Here is a 16928-nt window from a genome sequence, read left to right as displayed (position 1 = left end):
ACAGTCTAGTCCCAATTACCATGAAGAAAAATACAGATGTGAATATCTCCATAACAAGTTGGCTCACATCAAAAGACTAATCGGTGAATTCGACCAACAGCAAGCAGGGTCCTGGCACTAGACCTCTGCTTAGACCAGAAGATGTGAATAAACTTAAGCTTATTTATTTAAGATTCCAAATGAGTTGCTCCAAGATTCTAAAAAGTTGAAACTTTGTCAGTCAAAAGTTTCAGTATTAGCAAACTTTGAGTTACTTTTATTATTATTATTATTATTATTATTATTATTATTATTTTGCTTCCCTGCATATTTAAAGCTGCTTTTTTCTGGTCCCTTTTCCCCCTTCAAGACTTGGGTGTGTCCTTGGAAATCATTTTTAGATAGTGGGGATCCAGTGTCTATACTTAAAAGTGCACATTTTAGAAGAAATAATGTAGCAAGTTGAGATGCTTTTGGATAAGCATAGGCCTGTCTTCTGACCTTTGTTCATGTGAACTCTTTGCCTTAATTGGTAGAAGGTTTAGAAATTTGCACAAAATACAAAAAAAAAAAGTTAAAACATTGTTTTGGAGGGTTAAGAAATAGAAGGGTGTGTTTATATATATGTATAAATTATACACAGCCTGAATTGATCTCAAACAGTAATTTATCTCTGCAAGTTAAAAACCCCCATTGCAATGATTGCCTTAAGGTGTTTGCTTGTTGTATCCATAGTGTAGTTAATCATTAGCTACACTGCTTCCCATTTTATTAAAGCAATGGGAAGCACTTTGTGGCCTACCAGTGTCTGTAAGAGTGTGCTTGTCCTGTATGTGTGCAGAGGTTGTGTGGATGTGAGCATGCATGAATAAAAAAAGCTGCTACTCTTAGTAGGCCAAAACGCTCAGGTTAAAACAACTGACGAGTGTTACTGTAGGTTTGTTCCTATTAAATTGCTACTTCTATTGTGGAAGACAAAAGCATTTCCATTTCAACAGTTTGTCAGCTTTATTAATGTTGGGAAAAATTGATGTCATGAAAATGAAACCAGTCTATAGTTTTGGGGCAAAATTATAAAATTAAACATGTAGGTAACCTATTTATATACTGCTATAAAGTATTTTTTTGAAGAGAGATATGCAAAGAAGCTATTGCCTACATGAAATGTATATTTAAAGATTTTTTTTCTCCTGGGTGACAGGAATATAACAAAGAACAGATATATTTAACTATAAAATACTGTGATTCATCAAACAGCACAAACTTTCATTTCATGCAGTTTATCTGTTTACTTTGATTTAAACTATCACTTGTACCATGTGGGAACATAAGTTATTTGGTCAAACATGTAAGGACTTTGAACTAATGTTGACTTAAATTGTGTTGTCTTATCCGTATTGTCTTTTCAAAGTGCTGCCAATTGAAAAGGGAAGCATTATGTTTACAAATCTGATTTTTGGAATGTTTGCCAAAATTTTTGTAGTGTCTTTAATAAATGTTTCCAGCATCCTCCCAAAAAACCCAACTCCAACCAAATTTGTTATGTATCACTGTAAACCAGAATATGTTTGGTGGTTAGGATCCTTGGGGGTACTATCTCATCATCCAGTAGTAAGAGATGATAGGGGGATTTTCTCTCCAATGTCCCTGCAAAACATTGACTGAAAAGATTAGGTCATTTGAAGAAATGTGCAAAGGCTCAATAAGTCTGCCTTTGACTGTACCTCATTCACATTACTACAAACAATAGTCCTATTACTTTGTAGAGTGAATTTCAAGGTATTTTACTACTCATCATTGAGACTCTTGGTGCTCTTCTCTTACCTCATAATTGATGCAATCATTATTAGATATTAATAGGTTTCCAAATTTACAAAATTACAAATACCAAGGGGATAGGGTAGAATTTGGTCTTTACATATAGTGTAATTTTATTATTATATCTCAAGGGTTTGATCTATAAATAACACAGTTCATCCCAGAAGGGATTAATAGGTATACTACTTGGTTGATGATGAATCAGTATATTAACAAGAAATTATTGGCTTTAAAACTAGAAATATATGTTTCTAAAAATTTAGGTACAACTCCAAATCTTTAAGTCTGTAAATCTTAGTATTTCAGAGCTGGAAGGGGACCTTAGAGATCATCTTTCAGTTAAAACACAAGTTAAAAAAACAGAAAAAGAGAGAAAAGGCTATTCATGTGTGTTTACCCATCATCATGTACAAGTCATTTCTCCTCTAGTTGTGACATAAGCGGCCCTCTCTAATTGTTTCCATGCCAATTCCTATTTAAATCTATGTTTACAAATAAAACTTTCCCTGTAGCCAAAAATTTTTATCCTGCTTAAAACTATTACCACAAATATGTGAGCACATCTTCTGGTTTACAGGTTGGGTAACGATTTAAATTGTAGAGTCCAGCATTGCACATCCTTAGGCTTCACCACCTACTGTAAAAGCCTTAATGTAGATGGCATCTTTTGCATTGTGCCTATCCTTGCAAAATGTATGTCCATCTATTGGTTACAAAATGTAGTTCTTTAAGTCTGCTTTTACTCTAGTCTACATCTCTGTTGAATAAATATATGAACTTCTCAAAGTGATATTTTTTAATAATATTAATCTCTCTGCAAGATTTGTTGATTCTCTCAGATGAAAGCCAAATGAAATTTTTCAGGTGATGGTGATGGTGCAGATTCAGTTACACTACTCTCTATACAGTTTGATTCATTTGAGAAAAACATTAATAGTAACGAGTTTTTTCTTCTTTATTTCTTATAAATGGAATGAGCAGGTGATTTAAATCAAACCAAAATGATACTAAATAGTTTTATAAAAGAAAAAATAAACCACAAGTGTTTTTTTTCTCATTTTGTTGGTTTCTGTTTCTCAAATGATAAAATTAGGATAAGGGCTCAACCTTTTAAATAGACAGTCATCTTTATTCTTGCAAAGTAGCTAGTTGAAACGAATTCAGATCATTGCTGGCTACTTTTATTTATTTTTTTAATTCAGTGTTAATTTCTAACTCTCTAATTAATCTTAGAATCTTTATAGAATTTCCTTTTCCCTTGAAGTATTTAACCATATTATGTAAATGCAGATTCACATGTTAGAAGCAAGGAACTGAAATGAGATTTAAACAGAAATGATCCATCAGTTAAGATACTGTAACTTGGTATTTTTACTCATTCCATTAAGTGCATCTTTATTTTTAAAACTTTACTGAGTCATTTTAGCCAATTCATTGCCTTTCTGGCCATGTTGACTCACCACATATGCTTGGCTACTTTTGAAGTTGTTACAACTAGCTATCTGCCTAAGTGTTACTAAATCCTTTCCTTCCACATACCCAATAGACAAGAGTTAATATAGCCAGAACTGTGAAAGGAACATTTTGGGGGAAGAATATTAAACTGACACTACTAAAGGAAAACATCAGAGGATATTTGCAAAGTGCTTTGTAACATGAAGACTAAATAAACAAGGCTGTGAGGCTCCTTTCTGAATTTTTTGAAGTGTTTAAAAAAATATGTACCTATACTATTTCTTGGTTCCACACAATCCGCATTAGGACTCTCAAAGGTAAAATGCCACAGGGGCATTTTGTTAAGCTAATGAACACATGAGCCATTGTTGCCCTCACTGTTCTATACCAATTTCAGTTCAATAAAAAATGTTAACTTTGCAATCCTGTTGTTTCTCTCATCTCACTTCAAAATATTTAACTTTTGAAAAAGTCTTTGTGTATCTGTTATAAAGGCTCAAAAAGTTATTACTGTAGAAACCTGTCTCATTTATACAAGTGTGATATTCACTGAGTAGGGAGCATTCCTCCAGCTAAGGTGAATTTGCAAATTGTTGAACATGCAAAATTAGCTTCAGAAAATGGCAGTCTCAATTCTGAGGAGACAAAAGTGGCGTAGCAGGAAGAATGGTAGACTTGACATCAAGGAGGTATGAGTTCAAAATCCTGCCTTAGACACATAATAATAGGTATGTAATTCTGGACATGATTTCCTCAGCTGTCAAATAAGGACAATTGGAAATCTGGTGTCCAAGGTTGCTTCCAACTCTAAATCTCTCATTCTCTTATCCCAAGTTGCTTAGGACATTTCTGCATTTGCATTGTATCTAATGTGATTATAAAGAGGAGCCATAAAGTGCTTAAATGAGTTAAAAAGAAAAGTTAGAATATCATGGCAGTGGAGGATAATCTTAATTGATGATATGTTTTTATCAGATGAGTTCAGAAAATAAAAGTTGAAAATAAGCAAAAAAGACTTCCTTCTTAAGATTTCAATTATAGATAGCTAGATAGCACAGAGGATAGAGTGCCAAACCTAGAGTCGGGAGAATTTGAGTTCAAATCTGGCCTCAAACCCTTCCAGACTGTGTGACCCTAGGAAAGTCATTTAACTCTAATTACCTAGCCCTTGCTGCTCTTCTGTCTTGGAACAGATACTTAGAATTGATGTTAAGACAGAAGCGATGGGTTTTAGAAACAAAAGAATGTATTCTTAAATTTTAAATCAAGGATACTTAATGATTTTTTGTGTCATGGAACCCTTTGTCAGGCTGGTAAAATCTATGGAGGTATTCCTTCTCAGAATAATGTTTTAAAGTATATAAATTAAAATACATAGAGTTACAGAGAAAACCAATCATGCTGAAATAGTTATCAAACATTTTTTTTTAAGTTTCATAAACCCAAGGTTAGAAACTTATGCTCTAAAAATTTGTTTCTATTTCTCATGCTTCCACTACTTTCACAAGAGTATTAATACTGGGAGAAAATTGTATTTGGAAAATCAATAATGTGGAATAAGAAAAATGAATAGCCTTTTTAATGTTGGTTTAAAAAAAATTGTCTCGTTTCTAAGTGTGAAATCCAGTAGGCATTAGTGCCATAGTGATTTTCCTAAATTCATTTATTTAGTTCATATTCTACATCAGGCACTATATTAGGTGCTACTAATCCCTGCTCTCAAGGAACTTACATTTAAGGAGAATAACTGCAAAAGCCATAAATACAAAATAGGTAAAGTACAAAGTAGTTTTGCTCGAAGGAGAGCATTAGTAGGTTAGGAATCAGGAAAAGTCTCTCATAGAAAGTTATGCTTGAAGTGTATCTTGAAGGAAGAAGAGGATTCTATGTAGTAGAAGTGAGAAGTGCATTGTTAAGTATGGGGGATGACTAGTGCAAAGGCAAAGAGCCAAGAGATGAGAATGTCATTTGTAATGGAGAGAGAGAAAGTCAGTTTGACTAACCAGCAATGGAGAAAGGGAAGTGATTGGCAAAAATGCAGTGTGGCTAGATTGAAATCTGGTTGTTGAAGGGCTTTAAAAGATAAAAAAGAGGGGTCATTTTTTATCCTAGAGTCAATAATAGAGTGTCACTGGAGTTTGAATGGGGTGACACTTGAGAAAAATGACTTGACAGCAGTGTGGAGGGTGATCAATTAGGAAGTTATTGTAATAATCAAAGCAAGAATTGAGGTCCTGAACCAAGGGTGGTGGCTGTATAAATAGGAAAAAGGAATCAGGTCAAAGATGTTAAAGAAAAAATAGCAAGATATGGAAATTGATTGGACATATGAAATGAAGGAAAGTAAAGAACTGAGAATAATGCTGAACTGACTGAGGAGATTGGAAGAATTCTGGTGCCTTTGACAGAAATTTGGGAAAGAAATATATTTCAGATAAAAAAATAATGAGTTCATTTTTTATGTTGAGTTTGAAAAATCTCTGAGGACTTCCAGTTTGAAATGGCCAGTAAGTAGTGGGTAATGTGGTCCTGAGACTCCAGAGAGACTGTGGCTGAATTACATAGATCTACATTGAGACAGTAATTAAATCCATATAGCAGCTTGGTGGTGCAGTGAATAAAGTTCTGGACCTGGAGTAAGGAAGACAAGTTTAAGTTCAAATCCATCCACAGATACTAGCTTTATGACCCAGGGTGAGTCCTTTAATCTCTACCTCAGTTTCCTCAACTGTAGTAGGATCTATTAACTACCTACTATGTACTAAGTACTACAGTTGGGGAAAAGATCACCAGATTTGGCAGTTAGATCTTTGGTGAATTTGGAGAGAGCGTCTTTAGTTAACTGATAAGTTTAGAAGCCAGACTACAAAGGGTTAAGAAATGAATATGAGAGGAGAAGACATGGGCCAACTAAATAACCATATTCTAGGAGTTTGGCTGAAGAAATTTTGGACAATTACCTCAATCTTTGAGGGAATAGAAAGGTGTAGAAAACGTTATTTAATGATGGAAGAGGTGCGAATGTTTTTGCTGCCAGAGAAAGATCTTAGCAGATAGGGAGAAATAAGATTAGACTGGGAGTGATTTGAGTTTGCAAAATGCTAGATAAGATCTAATCAGTTCACAAGATGTGATCAAGGGCAGTAGAGGGTTTGGCCTTGGTTGGGAGAAGGGCGACTTCATTAAAGGCTCTGGGAAAAGGCAGGTAGATGGTTCAGTAGGTAGAGAGCCAGTTCTGGAGACATTTGTATGCGGCCTCAGACATTTCCTAACTATGTACCCCTGGGAAAGTCACATATTCCCAATTTTATCACTCTTCTGCCTTGGAACTAATACTTAGTACCCATTCTAAGAAGAAGGTAAGATGTGTTTGTTGTTGTTTTTAAAACAGAGAGAGATTAGAAGAAAGTAGGGGAGAGTTGGGTATAGTGTCTTGCATTTGAGATGAAGGGGAGAAGAGAAAAAGTTCACACTGAATCATCTCAATTTCTCAGTAAAGAGGTGGGATCCTCCTCTGGGAAATGTGAGGAGAAAATAAAAGGTTTAGAATGGTGTCATTGGGGAATAAGTAAGCCAGGGAGTCACTTAGAGAAAGATACTGCCTTTTTGGATGATAGACCAGTTGAAGCTGGAGAGCAGGAATTTATAATGTAGTAAACTTCTTAAATGAGTAAACTGTGAATTGCTTATGTTGTTCTCTACTAGATTTATATGGTGTTTCAGGTGTGTTTTAAGTCTGGTCATGCAGAATTTCAGTTCCAACCATGTGTGTATCTGATGAAGCAATACACTGGGAGGAGTGAGCTTTGGATTGGGGCTCCATCCATGGAATGCTTTATAGCTCTGTCCAGTCTACTTAACCTATCCCTCTTCTAAAAATAAAAATAATGCCTACCTCACTGGACAAACCTAAAGATTAATTATTGCTTGGAAAGCACTTGCAGTTCCATGGATGAAAGATATTTTAAATATAAACCCAGTGCTGATAGTCTTAAAGATCTATGGGGCCATTGGTTTCAAGGTGAGGAACCCTGTGATGAATCAGTTTTAAATTAAATACAAAGGAGGCAAAGGTGGAGAGAGGCTTGATGTTTTGGGGTGGGGTGTTTGGGGGTTTGTTTTATTAAGGGTTGAAGCCTACACTTACCTGCCCTACAGGTTTAAGCTAACCAGGGAAGCAATGGTAGTTGGTAGCCCTGACATGGGGTTATTTGCTAAATGCATGGTTGGGGTCCAAATACTTCTGTCATCTGTGACTTAATGAATGGGAAGTGAGGGCTGAGATCTTGAACATGGGCCATTTGCTTTCCCTTGCTTAGATGATTCAGCTGGGCTGGCCATGCCTTGCTGTATTTGCTGTAGTTGAATCCTTGGCACAATGTAACTATTTGTAGAAAGACAATGAGCTATACAAGTTGGTCTCTGAAATGTAGGAAACATTTTATTTATCTGAGTTTGCTGGCAGAGCCTTGGTTTAGGACCCTTCATTTTCTCTGTTATCAACAGGAAACCAGAGTAGCTAGGCTTTAGCCTACAAAAACTTTGCTCCCATTCCTAGCCAAGAGACAAAATAATGTGGGACCCTAAGGGGCACTGTGCATTCTAGAGAGAAACCTCACTTTGGTGAGGCATAAACACGATCCTAGGTAAAAATTCAGATGGCTAAAAATAAATACATATATTATGCAAACTAGCAGCAAGTTACCTTTCAGTCTTTGGATTTAGCTCCATAAGAATCAAATTATTTTATTCACCTGTTTCCCTAGCACCTAGCATAGATCTCAAGAAATAGTGGGTGTTTAATGAATACTTGTTGACTTCATATTTATATTTCATATTATCATAGATTATATTCTTATAAAATATTGTATTATTTATGTTTAACATTCAGTTAATGATTTTTTTTTGTTTCAAATTTTCTCCTTTTCTCCTACCCCTCCACCTACCTATGAAGAAGGTAATCAATGAATTCTGGGGATTTTTTAACCCTTATGTTCTGTCTTAGAATCAATACAAAGTGTAGGTTCCAAGGCAGGAGAGAATTGGGGCTAGGCAAAGGAGATTGAGGCTTGCCTGGGGTCACACAGCTAAGAAGTGTCTGAGGCCAGATTTGAACTCAGGATCTCCCATCTCCAGACCTGGGTCTTTATCAACTAAGCCCCTGTACCTATTTATGATGGGGGGAGGGGATATAGCCATTACCTTCCATCTTAGAATCAGTACTGTGTAGTGGTTCCAAGGCAGAAGAGATTCTGTAAAGGATAGATGATGGGGGGTTAGGGACTTGCCCAGTATCAGATAGCTAGGAAGGGTTTGAGGTCAGATTTGAACCCAGGACCTCCCATCCACTAAACCACCCAGCTGCCTCCTCTACCTATTCATGTTTAAGAAACACCCTTGCTGAAAGCTCTTATCACATGGTCTAAGCTGCGGACTTTTGGTTTAGGTAGCACCTTTCTTTGGTGTCTATCTTTGGCTTATGCATGGACATCACATTAAAGATTCATTACCATCTACTTTGACATCCCCTTAGTACCCTGGCCCCTATGTGTGTTTTCTCCCCTTCTCAGAATGTGATATCCTTAAGAATAAGGACAGTCTGTTTTTTCTTTTTGTATTCCTTACACTTAGCATAGAGTGCTTTGCGCATAGTAAGAACTTCATCAATGCTTTCTCATTCATTATATTTTATCACTGTAGTACATCAATTCTCAAACTCTTTGGGTTCAGTACCCCCTTAACACTATTTAGGAATGGGGAATGAGGGCAGCTAGGTGGCTCAGTGGATAGAAAGCCAAGCCTGGAATTGGAAGGACCTGTATTCAAAATCTGGCCTTAGATACTTTCTAGCTTTGTATGACCCTGGCCAGGTCCCTTAACCCCAACTGCCTAACCTTTTCTGCTCTTCTGCCTTGGAACCGATTCTTAGTATCAACTCTAAGCTAGAATAGAAGGGTTTTTAAAAAATATTGAGGATCTCCAATAGCTTTGATTTTTATGGGTTACATATGTTGCTATTTTCCATATTAGAAATTAAAACAGTATTATTATGAAAATGATCTTAACCTCATAGTCCCTCTGAAAAGTGATTTTGTGAATCATTGCTACTATAGAATGTGTGATATTTAAAATTAGGTTTGACTAAATGTGAGAGTTATAAAAGTAAGATTGTGTTTGCCATTTATAAAAATAATTCACTTCTTAAGTAAAAAAAGTAGCTCTTAATAATTTATTATAAACATAAGAGGGAAGTAGAAAATATTTCCTAGCTAAATACCCTATAATTGCCAATCTGAAGAAATTCAGCTCAACTACGACAAAAGCTCCCTCAGGTCCTAATCTTCACAAGGAAGTCAGATAACCTCTTCAATATAGGTCTCACTGGTGCTTCCTTCAGTTCCAGTCATCTACTCAGAAAGCACATCCAGCACAAAATCATTCAGAATCCTCCTTGTCAAGAATGAATGAATGTTCTTTTCCATCTCACCTTTTCCTTTTTCCATGTCATTTCCTGTCTCTCTCCTGCTTCAGGGTAACCAATCACAGCTTCCAAATTGCCTAACACTGCTCAGGGAGCAGTGTCTGTAGGATCCACCTCCCAATCTCTGAGGGTATGAACTCTTATCAAAAGAATTCACAAGTTCCTGACTTAATTAAAAGGGTGGAGTACCCCCAAAGTATTTGATTAAATTAAGATAAAGAAATTCCCTTTCACAAATGTAAACTCCTGAGTTGAAGATGAGGACTGCCATTTTTTAATCTTTGAACATCCTCAAGATTTAGTACAGTGATGGTGAACCTTTTAGAAACTGAATGCCCAAACTGTACCCTCAAGTTACATTTGAGCCTCCCCTTACCACAGATGGGAGAGAGGAAGCGTGCTCCCTTTGGGATGCTGAGTAGAGGGCAGGGGGCGGAGAGTGAGGAATGTCCTCAGGTGTTCATAGAGAGGGGCAGAGGAGCAGTCCCCCTCCAACACACATGCCATAAGTTCACCAACATAAACCTAATATAATGTTTTGGTTGTGAGAAGCCTTTAAGAAATGACTCTTCCTATAGAAAATTAATTGTCTACAACATTCAAATTTTATATAGTAGTAGAATAGTCATTTTTTCTTCTTTATGAGTTCTATCAGAACTTTTTGAATTTCAACATAGTATTACCGCAATTTCTTTTTTGCATATATTTCCTTTAAAAACAAACAACAACTCATCTTCTGTCTAAGAATCTATACTGGTATTGGTTCCAAGGCAGAAGAGCAAAAAGGACTAGGCAATTGGGGTAAACTAACTTGTCCAAAGACATACCGCTAAGAAGTGTCTGAGGCTAGATTTGAACCCAGGACCTCCTGTGTCTGGGTCTGGCTCTCAATCCACTGAACCATATTATTTTTATTGATGCTGTTTTAGTTTCTCAGTCCTTCTAGGGAAAGTTTCTTCCCCATAAAAGTTCCAAAGTAGTAAATAAATGCCTTTTTAATAGGTGCAAGATACTGTGTAGGGAACAGGTCCTACATCAAAAGATTTTGCAATCTAATTGTGGAGATAAGAATGCATATAAAAATGTAACTAAAAATGCGGGGCAGTAAATAAGTATCAGAGGAGAGAGGCTCCCTGGGAAGGCTTTCAAGAGGAGGTAGGATTTGATCTGTGTCTTCAACATAAGCTTTAAATAGGGAAGGGAAAGAATTCTAGAAATGGGAAGAGGAAAGTACAGGTTATTATTTCAAGGGAGAAGTAGTTAGTCCAGTTTGGTTAGATAGGAGACTAGTAGTTATATAAGACTAGAAAGGTATATTTGGCTCTAGGTTGTAGAGAAGCCCCCCAAAATGATCCTGTAGGTGGGAGCTATGGAAAATTTTGAACAGAAAATTGAGATAATGTGAAAAAGATGGAAGAAATGGGTGGTGTGAAACACTAAGATTCTGTCAGTGTGTTCTGTGGCTTGTAAAATTGTATATGGTTGAGACTGAATTATTTAATTTGTGGTTGCTAGGGATTTAATTTCTAAATCCCAAAATGAATTACTCAAGTAAATGAATGAAATTTATGGTAGTTTATTTTTACAACAGAGGGAAGATATTAAAAGAGAAAGAGAGACAACTCCAGCTTTCTCTGAACCAGTTAGAAATTCTAAGGCACCAGTCAGGGGAAAGAAGTCGCAAGATGATGGGCCTTTCTCGGAGGTTCACACCTCCAGAAAGAGCAAGGAAGTCAGTCTTTTCACTCACCATGGTGACCATCTAAAAGGAAAGCAGTCTGAGATCTCCTGCATGAGCTCCTCCAGGGGTCCCATTCCACAGCCAAGTATCTTCACTCCAAGTCTGAGTATCTGTCTTCCAGTCTCTCCTCAAGTATCTGTCTCCCCTCCTGCTCCAAGTGACTCTTCTTCACTCCAAGCCCAAGTGGGTCTCTTCCAGTCCAAATCCAAGTCTCTGTTTCCACTATTTAAAAACCTTTTTCTCTTGTGTCAACTCCCCCAATTTTTAAGTCTACCAATCACAGCAGATGCTCCTCTCCAGGATTGCTTACTTGTGGCCACGTGCCCACACATGGGTCACAGACCTCCCACTCAATGTATAAAATGGGTGTTCATACCTTTTTGTGATTAGTTCACACCTTTTTGTAGTTAGTTCATACCTTTTTGTGGTTAAAATGGGTAGATCTACTTTAAATACTAGGTTTAAATTTTGGGGATTAGAATCTAAAAATAGATGGGATTTGCAATTTAATCTTCACAATAAAGGAAGAGCTAACAACCTTTATTGTTACAATCAAGGGAGAGCCAAATCCAATCTTCACAGGCTGCAAATAATAGAACATCATGACTTCAGAAGTATCAATGCTGCAGATAACCTAAAAGCAGTAATAAGATGATGGTGAGTGTAATAAGTAGGCTGAAACCAGTGATGATTTGCAGGTGTGAAAATACTGTGTATGATTAGAAAAAGAGACGAGCTGGTCATGGAGTGAACATTCTTCCTTGCTGAAGAAGCCCAGGACATGGCTCACAGTCTCTACACCCCCACACACACATTCTTCCCTCCTACTAGGGGACATCTGCTTCATGTTGATGCCCCCTCAACTGTGCTCAGCTCAAGTGACTGACACCTACTTCAAGAGGCCTTCTTCTTATTTTCCCCATTGTTATCTTTGCCCCAAGTCCCTGAAAAATTATTGTGTATTTATGTGGTATATGTTTTGCATTTACATTTGTGTACATGTTGCTATCTCCCAGTAGAATATCAGCTCTTAAGGGCAGGCAGCACAGTACCTGGTACCTAATAATAATATTATTATATAAATATTTTATTTTTATTCATAATTTATAGATATAATTTTATCTTACATATTTAGTTATAATATATTCTACATAATTTATAATCAATAATTATATAAATAAAATAATAATGAGTCACATAATAGCATTAAGATTTATAAAATGCTTTGTATATGTTATCTTATTTGATCTTCACAAACGCCTTGTGAGAGAGATGCTAGTATTATCCCCATTTTGCAGATGAAGAAACTGAGGCAGAGAGAGGTTAAGTAACTTTCCTGAAGTCACACCACTAGTAAGTGACTAAAGCAGTAATCTGGTCTTCCTGACTCTAGATCCAGTAGTCTCTCCACTATGCCACCTAGCAATAGGTACCCTGTGGGTATTTGTTAAGTTGGATTGCTGAAGCATAGATAACAAATTGAGCAGCCAAGGAAAATACCAGTACCTCTGATATATTAAAAGAATCAGAGTAAGGCCTCTAGCACATTGAATAGAGTACTTATGGACTACAAGTAGAAAAAAATTACAAAAAGACCCAGTAATAAAGAATAAAGAAAAAATTATATTAAGGGAGTTCTCATAATAGTGCTTTTATTTTATTTTTCATGTTACTTTATTTTTTACCAATTACATGTAATAACAAATTTCCACATAATTCCACACAAATTTCTGATGTTATATGATCCCCATTGTCATCCTCCATTCTTCCTTCCCCCCCTCCTGGAGCTGACAAGCAATTCAGTCTGGGTTCTATATGTATTATGCAAAACATTTCCATATTATTCACTTTTGTAAGTGACTTATCTTATAAAACCAAAACCCCAAAACATAAACTCAAATAAACAAGTGAAAAATTGTGTTCTCTCATCTGCCTTCTGACTCCTCCAGTTCTTCCCCAGGCAGGCAGTGGATAGCAGTCTTTGTCAAAAGTCCCTCAGAATTGTCCTGGGACATTGTATTGCTGAGAGTGGTTAAGTCTGTCATATTTGATCATCCCACAATATTCCTGTTACCATGTATGATGTTTTCCATATTCATGTTTTAATATGCATAAAAAGAAATACATTGGATTACAAAGGAAATCAATTATGTTTTTCAGAACATCAAAAGTTCCAAATTCATGCACCCTCTGGAATGTATTCACAGTTAAGAGCTCCTCTTTAGTATTCCAACTCCCTCATTTTACAGAAGAGGCCCAGATAGATGAAGGGACTTGTTCGAGATCACACAATTGGTTGTGAAAGGTGGACAGAAACAGAGACAGAGACAGAGAGAGTAGACTAGACTCTACCAGGTCAGAAAGCTTGCTCCTTCCCTTCAAAGGGGTTACAGTCTTACTACAGAGATACCATTTCCACATGTGGAGCAACTCAAGGCAGTAAATTAGATAATGCTAAAGGAATAAAGCCAATTGCTAAAAATAGATCTGATTTTTTTTCCAGGTCCTAAAGAGAGCCTGGACAAATTGACCAAATAAAGTGTATTCCAACATAAAACCAGCCAACAAATAACATTGCTAAGGTTTGGGTTGGATGCTTTCACAAGGAATTGAATATAGCCTATTTGAGACAGCCATGGTGTACTAGACACAATTTGAGGCAGTAAAAATTGACCCTATCCTCAAAGAAATCAGCTTTCAATATTGTTTTCAAGTATGCAGCTTAGTCACGGAGCAATAGGAAAGCTGTCCCCTAAATACTACAAAGAGCCTTCAGGGATCTTGATTGATTCATGTCTCAGCATTCTCTCTCTAGCTAAACTTTACAGCTTCTGGCTTTTAATTGAGTCTCAGTGGTCCTAAAGGGGTGGAGGGTTTATAACAAAAGTATTCACACACCCAAGGAACTGAGGCCACCTGGTTGTTTTCAGGGTTTGGTGGTGGACGTGGTTAATCGTGGATCAAATGCTTCTAGACAGACACTGCTGTGAAACAACTCTACCCAGGGCTCTGTAAACTTTGTTGCCCTTTACATGGAAAGAATCCTTTTAGTTCAGTGTTCCTTTAAATGGGGTCAAAGAAGTTCCAGGAGGGTCTCCAAGGAAGTCATGGCCACCTGAGCTACCAAAGCTCCAAGCTGGGACCAGCTGTGTGGTAGATGGTAGCACCATGGAGCTGTTAGCTCAGCCTCCTGCTTTCCCCTTCAACCCTCCCTTTTGTTGACAAATCTTTAATGTCCTATTGGGAGTGCTGGGGAAGCCAATTATCACCTCCCCACCTGCTCCTTCTTATCCTTTCCTGTCCTAGGATAAGCAAATACAAGACATGGTCATGACTGTCCCCTTCAGTCAGCATAGAAATCTTGTCCCCTTTTTGTTTGGGGTTCCAAGCAACAGGGAGTAGTGATGATGGGGAGCTAGAGCTGGGTCACAGAGAAGGATGGAAACTAGTAGAATCCAATGATTTCTTTCACACAGTTCAACAATAGCCTTTATCAAGTCTTATTTTGTTTAGAATAGAGAAATATTTAGGTCATATTGTGGTTTGTCTCTTTATATTAAGTACTCTCAATGGGAATGTTTTTGAAAAATGCCCTTGTTTATTACATTTCAGACTCGACATGGGACCATTTTGAAGCATTGCCCCTATTGCTATTGATGTTTTGGTTGGTTGGTCAGACTATTGACTGCAAACAACCGCTAAACTCGAGATTACCAATCCTGAAATCAGAGCTCTTCATTCAGACATATAGGAAATGTTATATATGTTCATGGCCTAAAATATGGCAATAGTTTAAAACTTTGGAAGAAGTAATGATTGCCTTCCCCAGGAGCCCCACAATGATCCCTAAATCCCTGAGGTTAGAGGTTGGTGTGTAATGAATGCATAGGGGATTAAGATTGCTTAGACTGAATTTATAATGCCTCTCTGAGCTATACTAGGGAGTCTAGCCAATTTATAAGAGTCTGTTGCCCAGGGCAGTTTTAAAGAAGAAAATGACACATTAGAATGGCAATTTTTTTACAGGTAGCCATAAAACATTTCTAGCTCAGAGTCAACATGAAAAAATAGAAAAGCCAGAATTTAGAATCAAGAAGAAATGGGTTTGGGGCAGCTGGGGTGACACAGTGGATAGAGCACCAGGTCTAGAGGCAGGGGAACCTGAATTCAAATCTTGCCTCACACTTCCTAGCTGTGTTACTCTGAATAAGTCACTTAACTCCATTTGTCTAACCCGTATCTTCCTGTCTTAGAATTGTCATGAGGACTTTGTTTTATGGAACCCCCAAATTTGTCTTTGTCCCTTGGGAACTTGCCTTTGGAGAACTCCCAGACTGACCTTTGTCTTAGCCTGAATAAACCTTAAGGTACCCAATGATCTCAGCCTATATAGAATTAATAGATATAATCAAACCTTAAATACTCTTTTATCTTGAAAGTTTCTTCTTATTTTTCCAGGCTTCTCCCAGGTAGTCCAGACCCTGGCTGGAATCCTCCTTCCCTGGTCTCCATGAAAGCCAATTGACCTTCCTGTCCTTTATTCCCCAAAAGGTATATATAAGACCCCAAGTTCTTCAGCTCATTGGAAAATCCCCCTTTGAGGTGTATTTTCTGGGAGACAGTTTTCCCAGAGTCCCAGAGCTTTGTCTTTGCATGGTATTTTGCACATGACTCTGGGTAGTGGCCAATAGTGCATTATCTTCCTTGTTCTGATTAAAGATTTGTTTTTTCTAACTAATTTGGTGGTTCTGTGTCTTTCAAGGTTGACAGTTACTAAAACAGAAAGTAAAGGTTTAAAAAAATTGTTTTAAATAAAACATGAGGTTTCAATCCTAACATTGCTACTCATTACCTGTGCAATTTTGAGCAAATCACTTTTGAGAGAGGACGTCTCTCTGGGCCTCAGTTTACTCATCTATAAAAAGAAGAGATCGAATTGCCTGATCCAAAATTAGCTCTGTCCAACTCAAAATCTATGATCCTAGTATAAAGGAAACAATTTTATCCCTGTGGCCACATACTCCACCAATTTAAATGACATGTTTTCTACCCTTACCCTCTTCTCAGTCTGCATTATGTGGAATAAGAAATTAGTATCATTCTCAAGTTATTCAGTTATAAATACCTAGCAGGACAAATTTGGATTGGGTGTTTTGGAGTTTGCTTGGGAATTTGCCTGAGGCAGGAGTCCCAGGTTAGACTGTTCTTAGACCCTGAAGTACCCATCAACAAATCTTAAGTATCAATCTTGAGTACCCTTTTTTCTTAGAAATATCTCCTATTGTATCTGAAGCTTCTTCCTGGAGGTCCAGACCAATGGCTGGGCTGATCCTCATAGAAGCACCTCCCAGATAATCCAGTCCCCAAACTCTTTTCTTTGTATCTGTCTTGAACTTCCTGATCATTTCTTTACAGTGTTAAAGTGCTTGAATGTACCCACTGTAAAGCTATTCT

General features: G+C 37.1%; 1 protein-coding gene across 2 annotated transcripts in view; it reads left to right on the top strand.

Moving 5' to 3' along the window:
* ELL2 (elongation factor for RNA polymerase II 2) overlaps nucleotides 1-3675 on the top strand; it is a 105488-nt gene extending 101813 nt beyond the window's left edge. For both annotated transcript variants that reach the window (XM_056824678.1, XM_056824679.1), the window contains one exon: nucleotides 5-3675. In XM_056824678.1, coding sequence (XP_056680656.1) covers nucleotides 5-121 — 117 coding nt within the window. In that variant the 3' untranslated portion in view covers nucleotides 122-3675. The remainder of the gene's footprint in view (nucleotides 1-4) is intronic.
* Nucleotides 3676-16928: the final 13253 nt, after the last annotated feature.

This window comes from Monodelphis domestica, chromosome 3, assembly GCF_027887165.1.
Source record: "Monodelphis domestica isolate mMonDom1 chromosome 3, mMonDom1.pri, whole genome shotgun sequence".
NCBI lineage: Eukaryota > Metazoa > Chordata > Mammalia > Didelphimorphia > Didelphidae > Monodelphis > Monodelphis domestica.
This window is presented reverse-complemented; position numbering and strand designations above follow the sequence as displayed.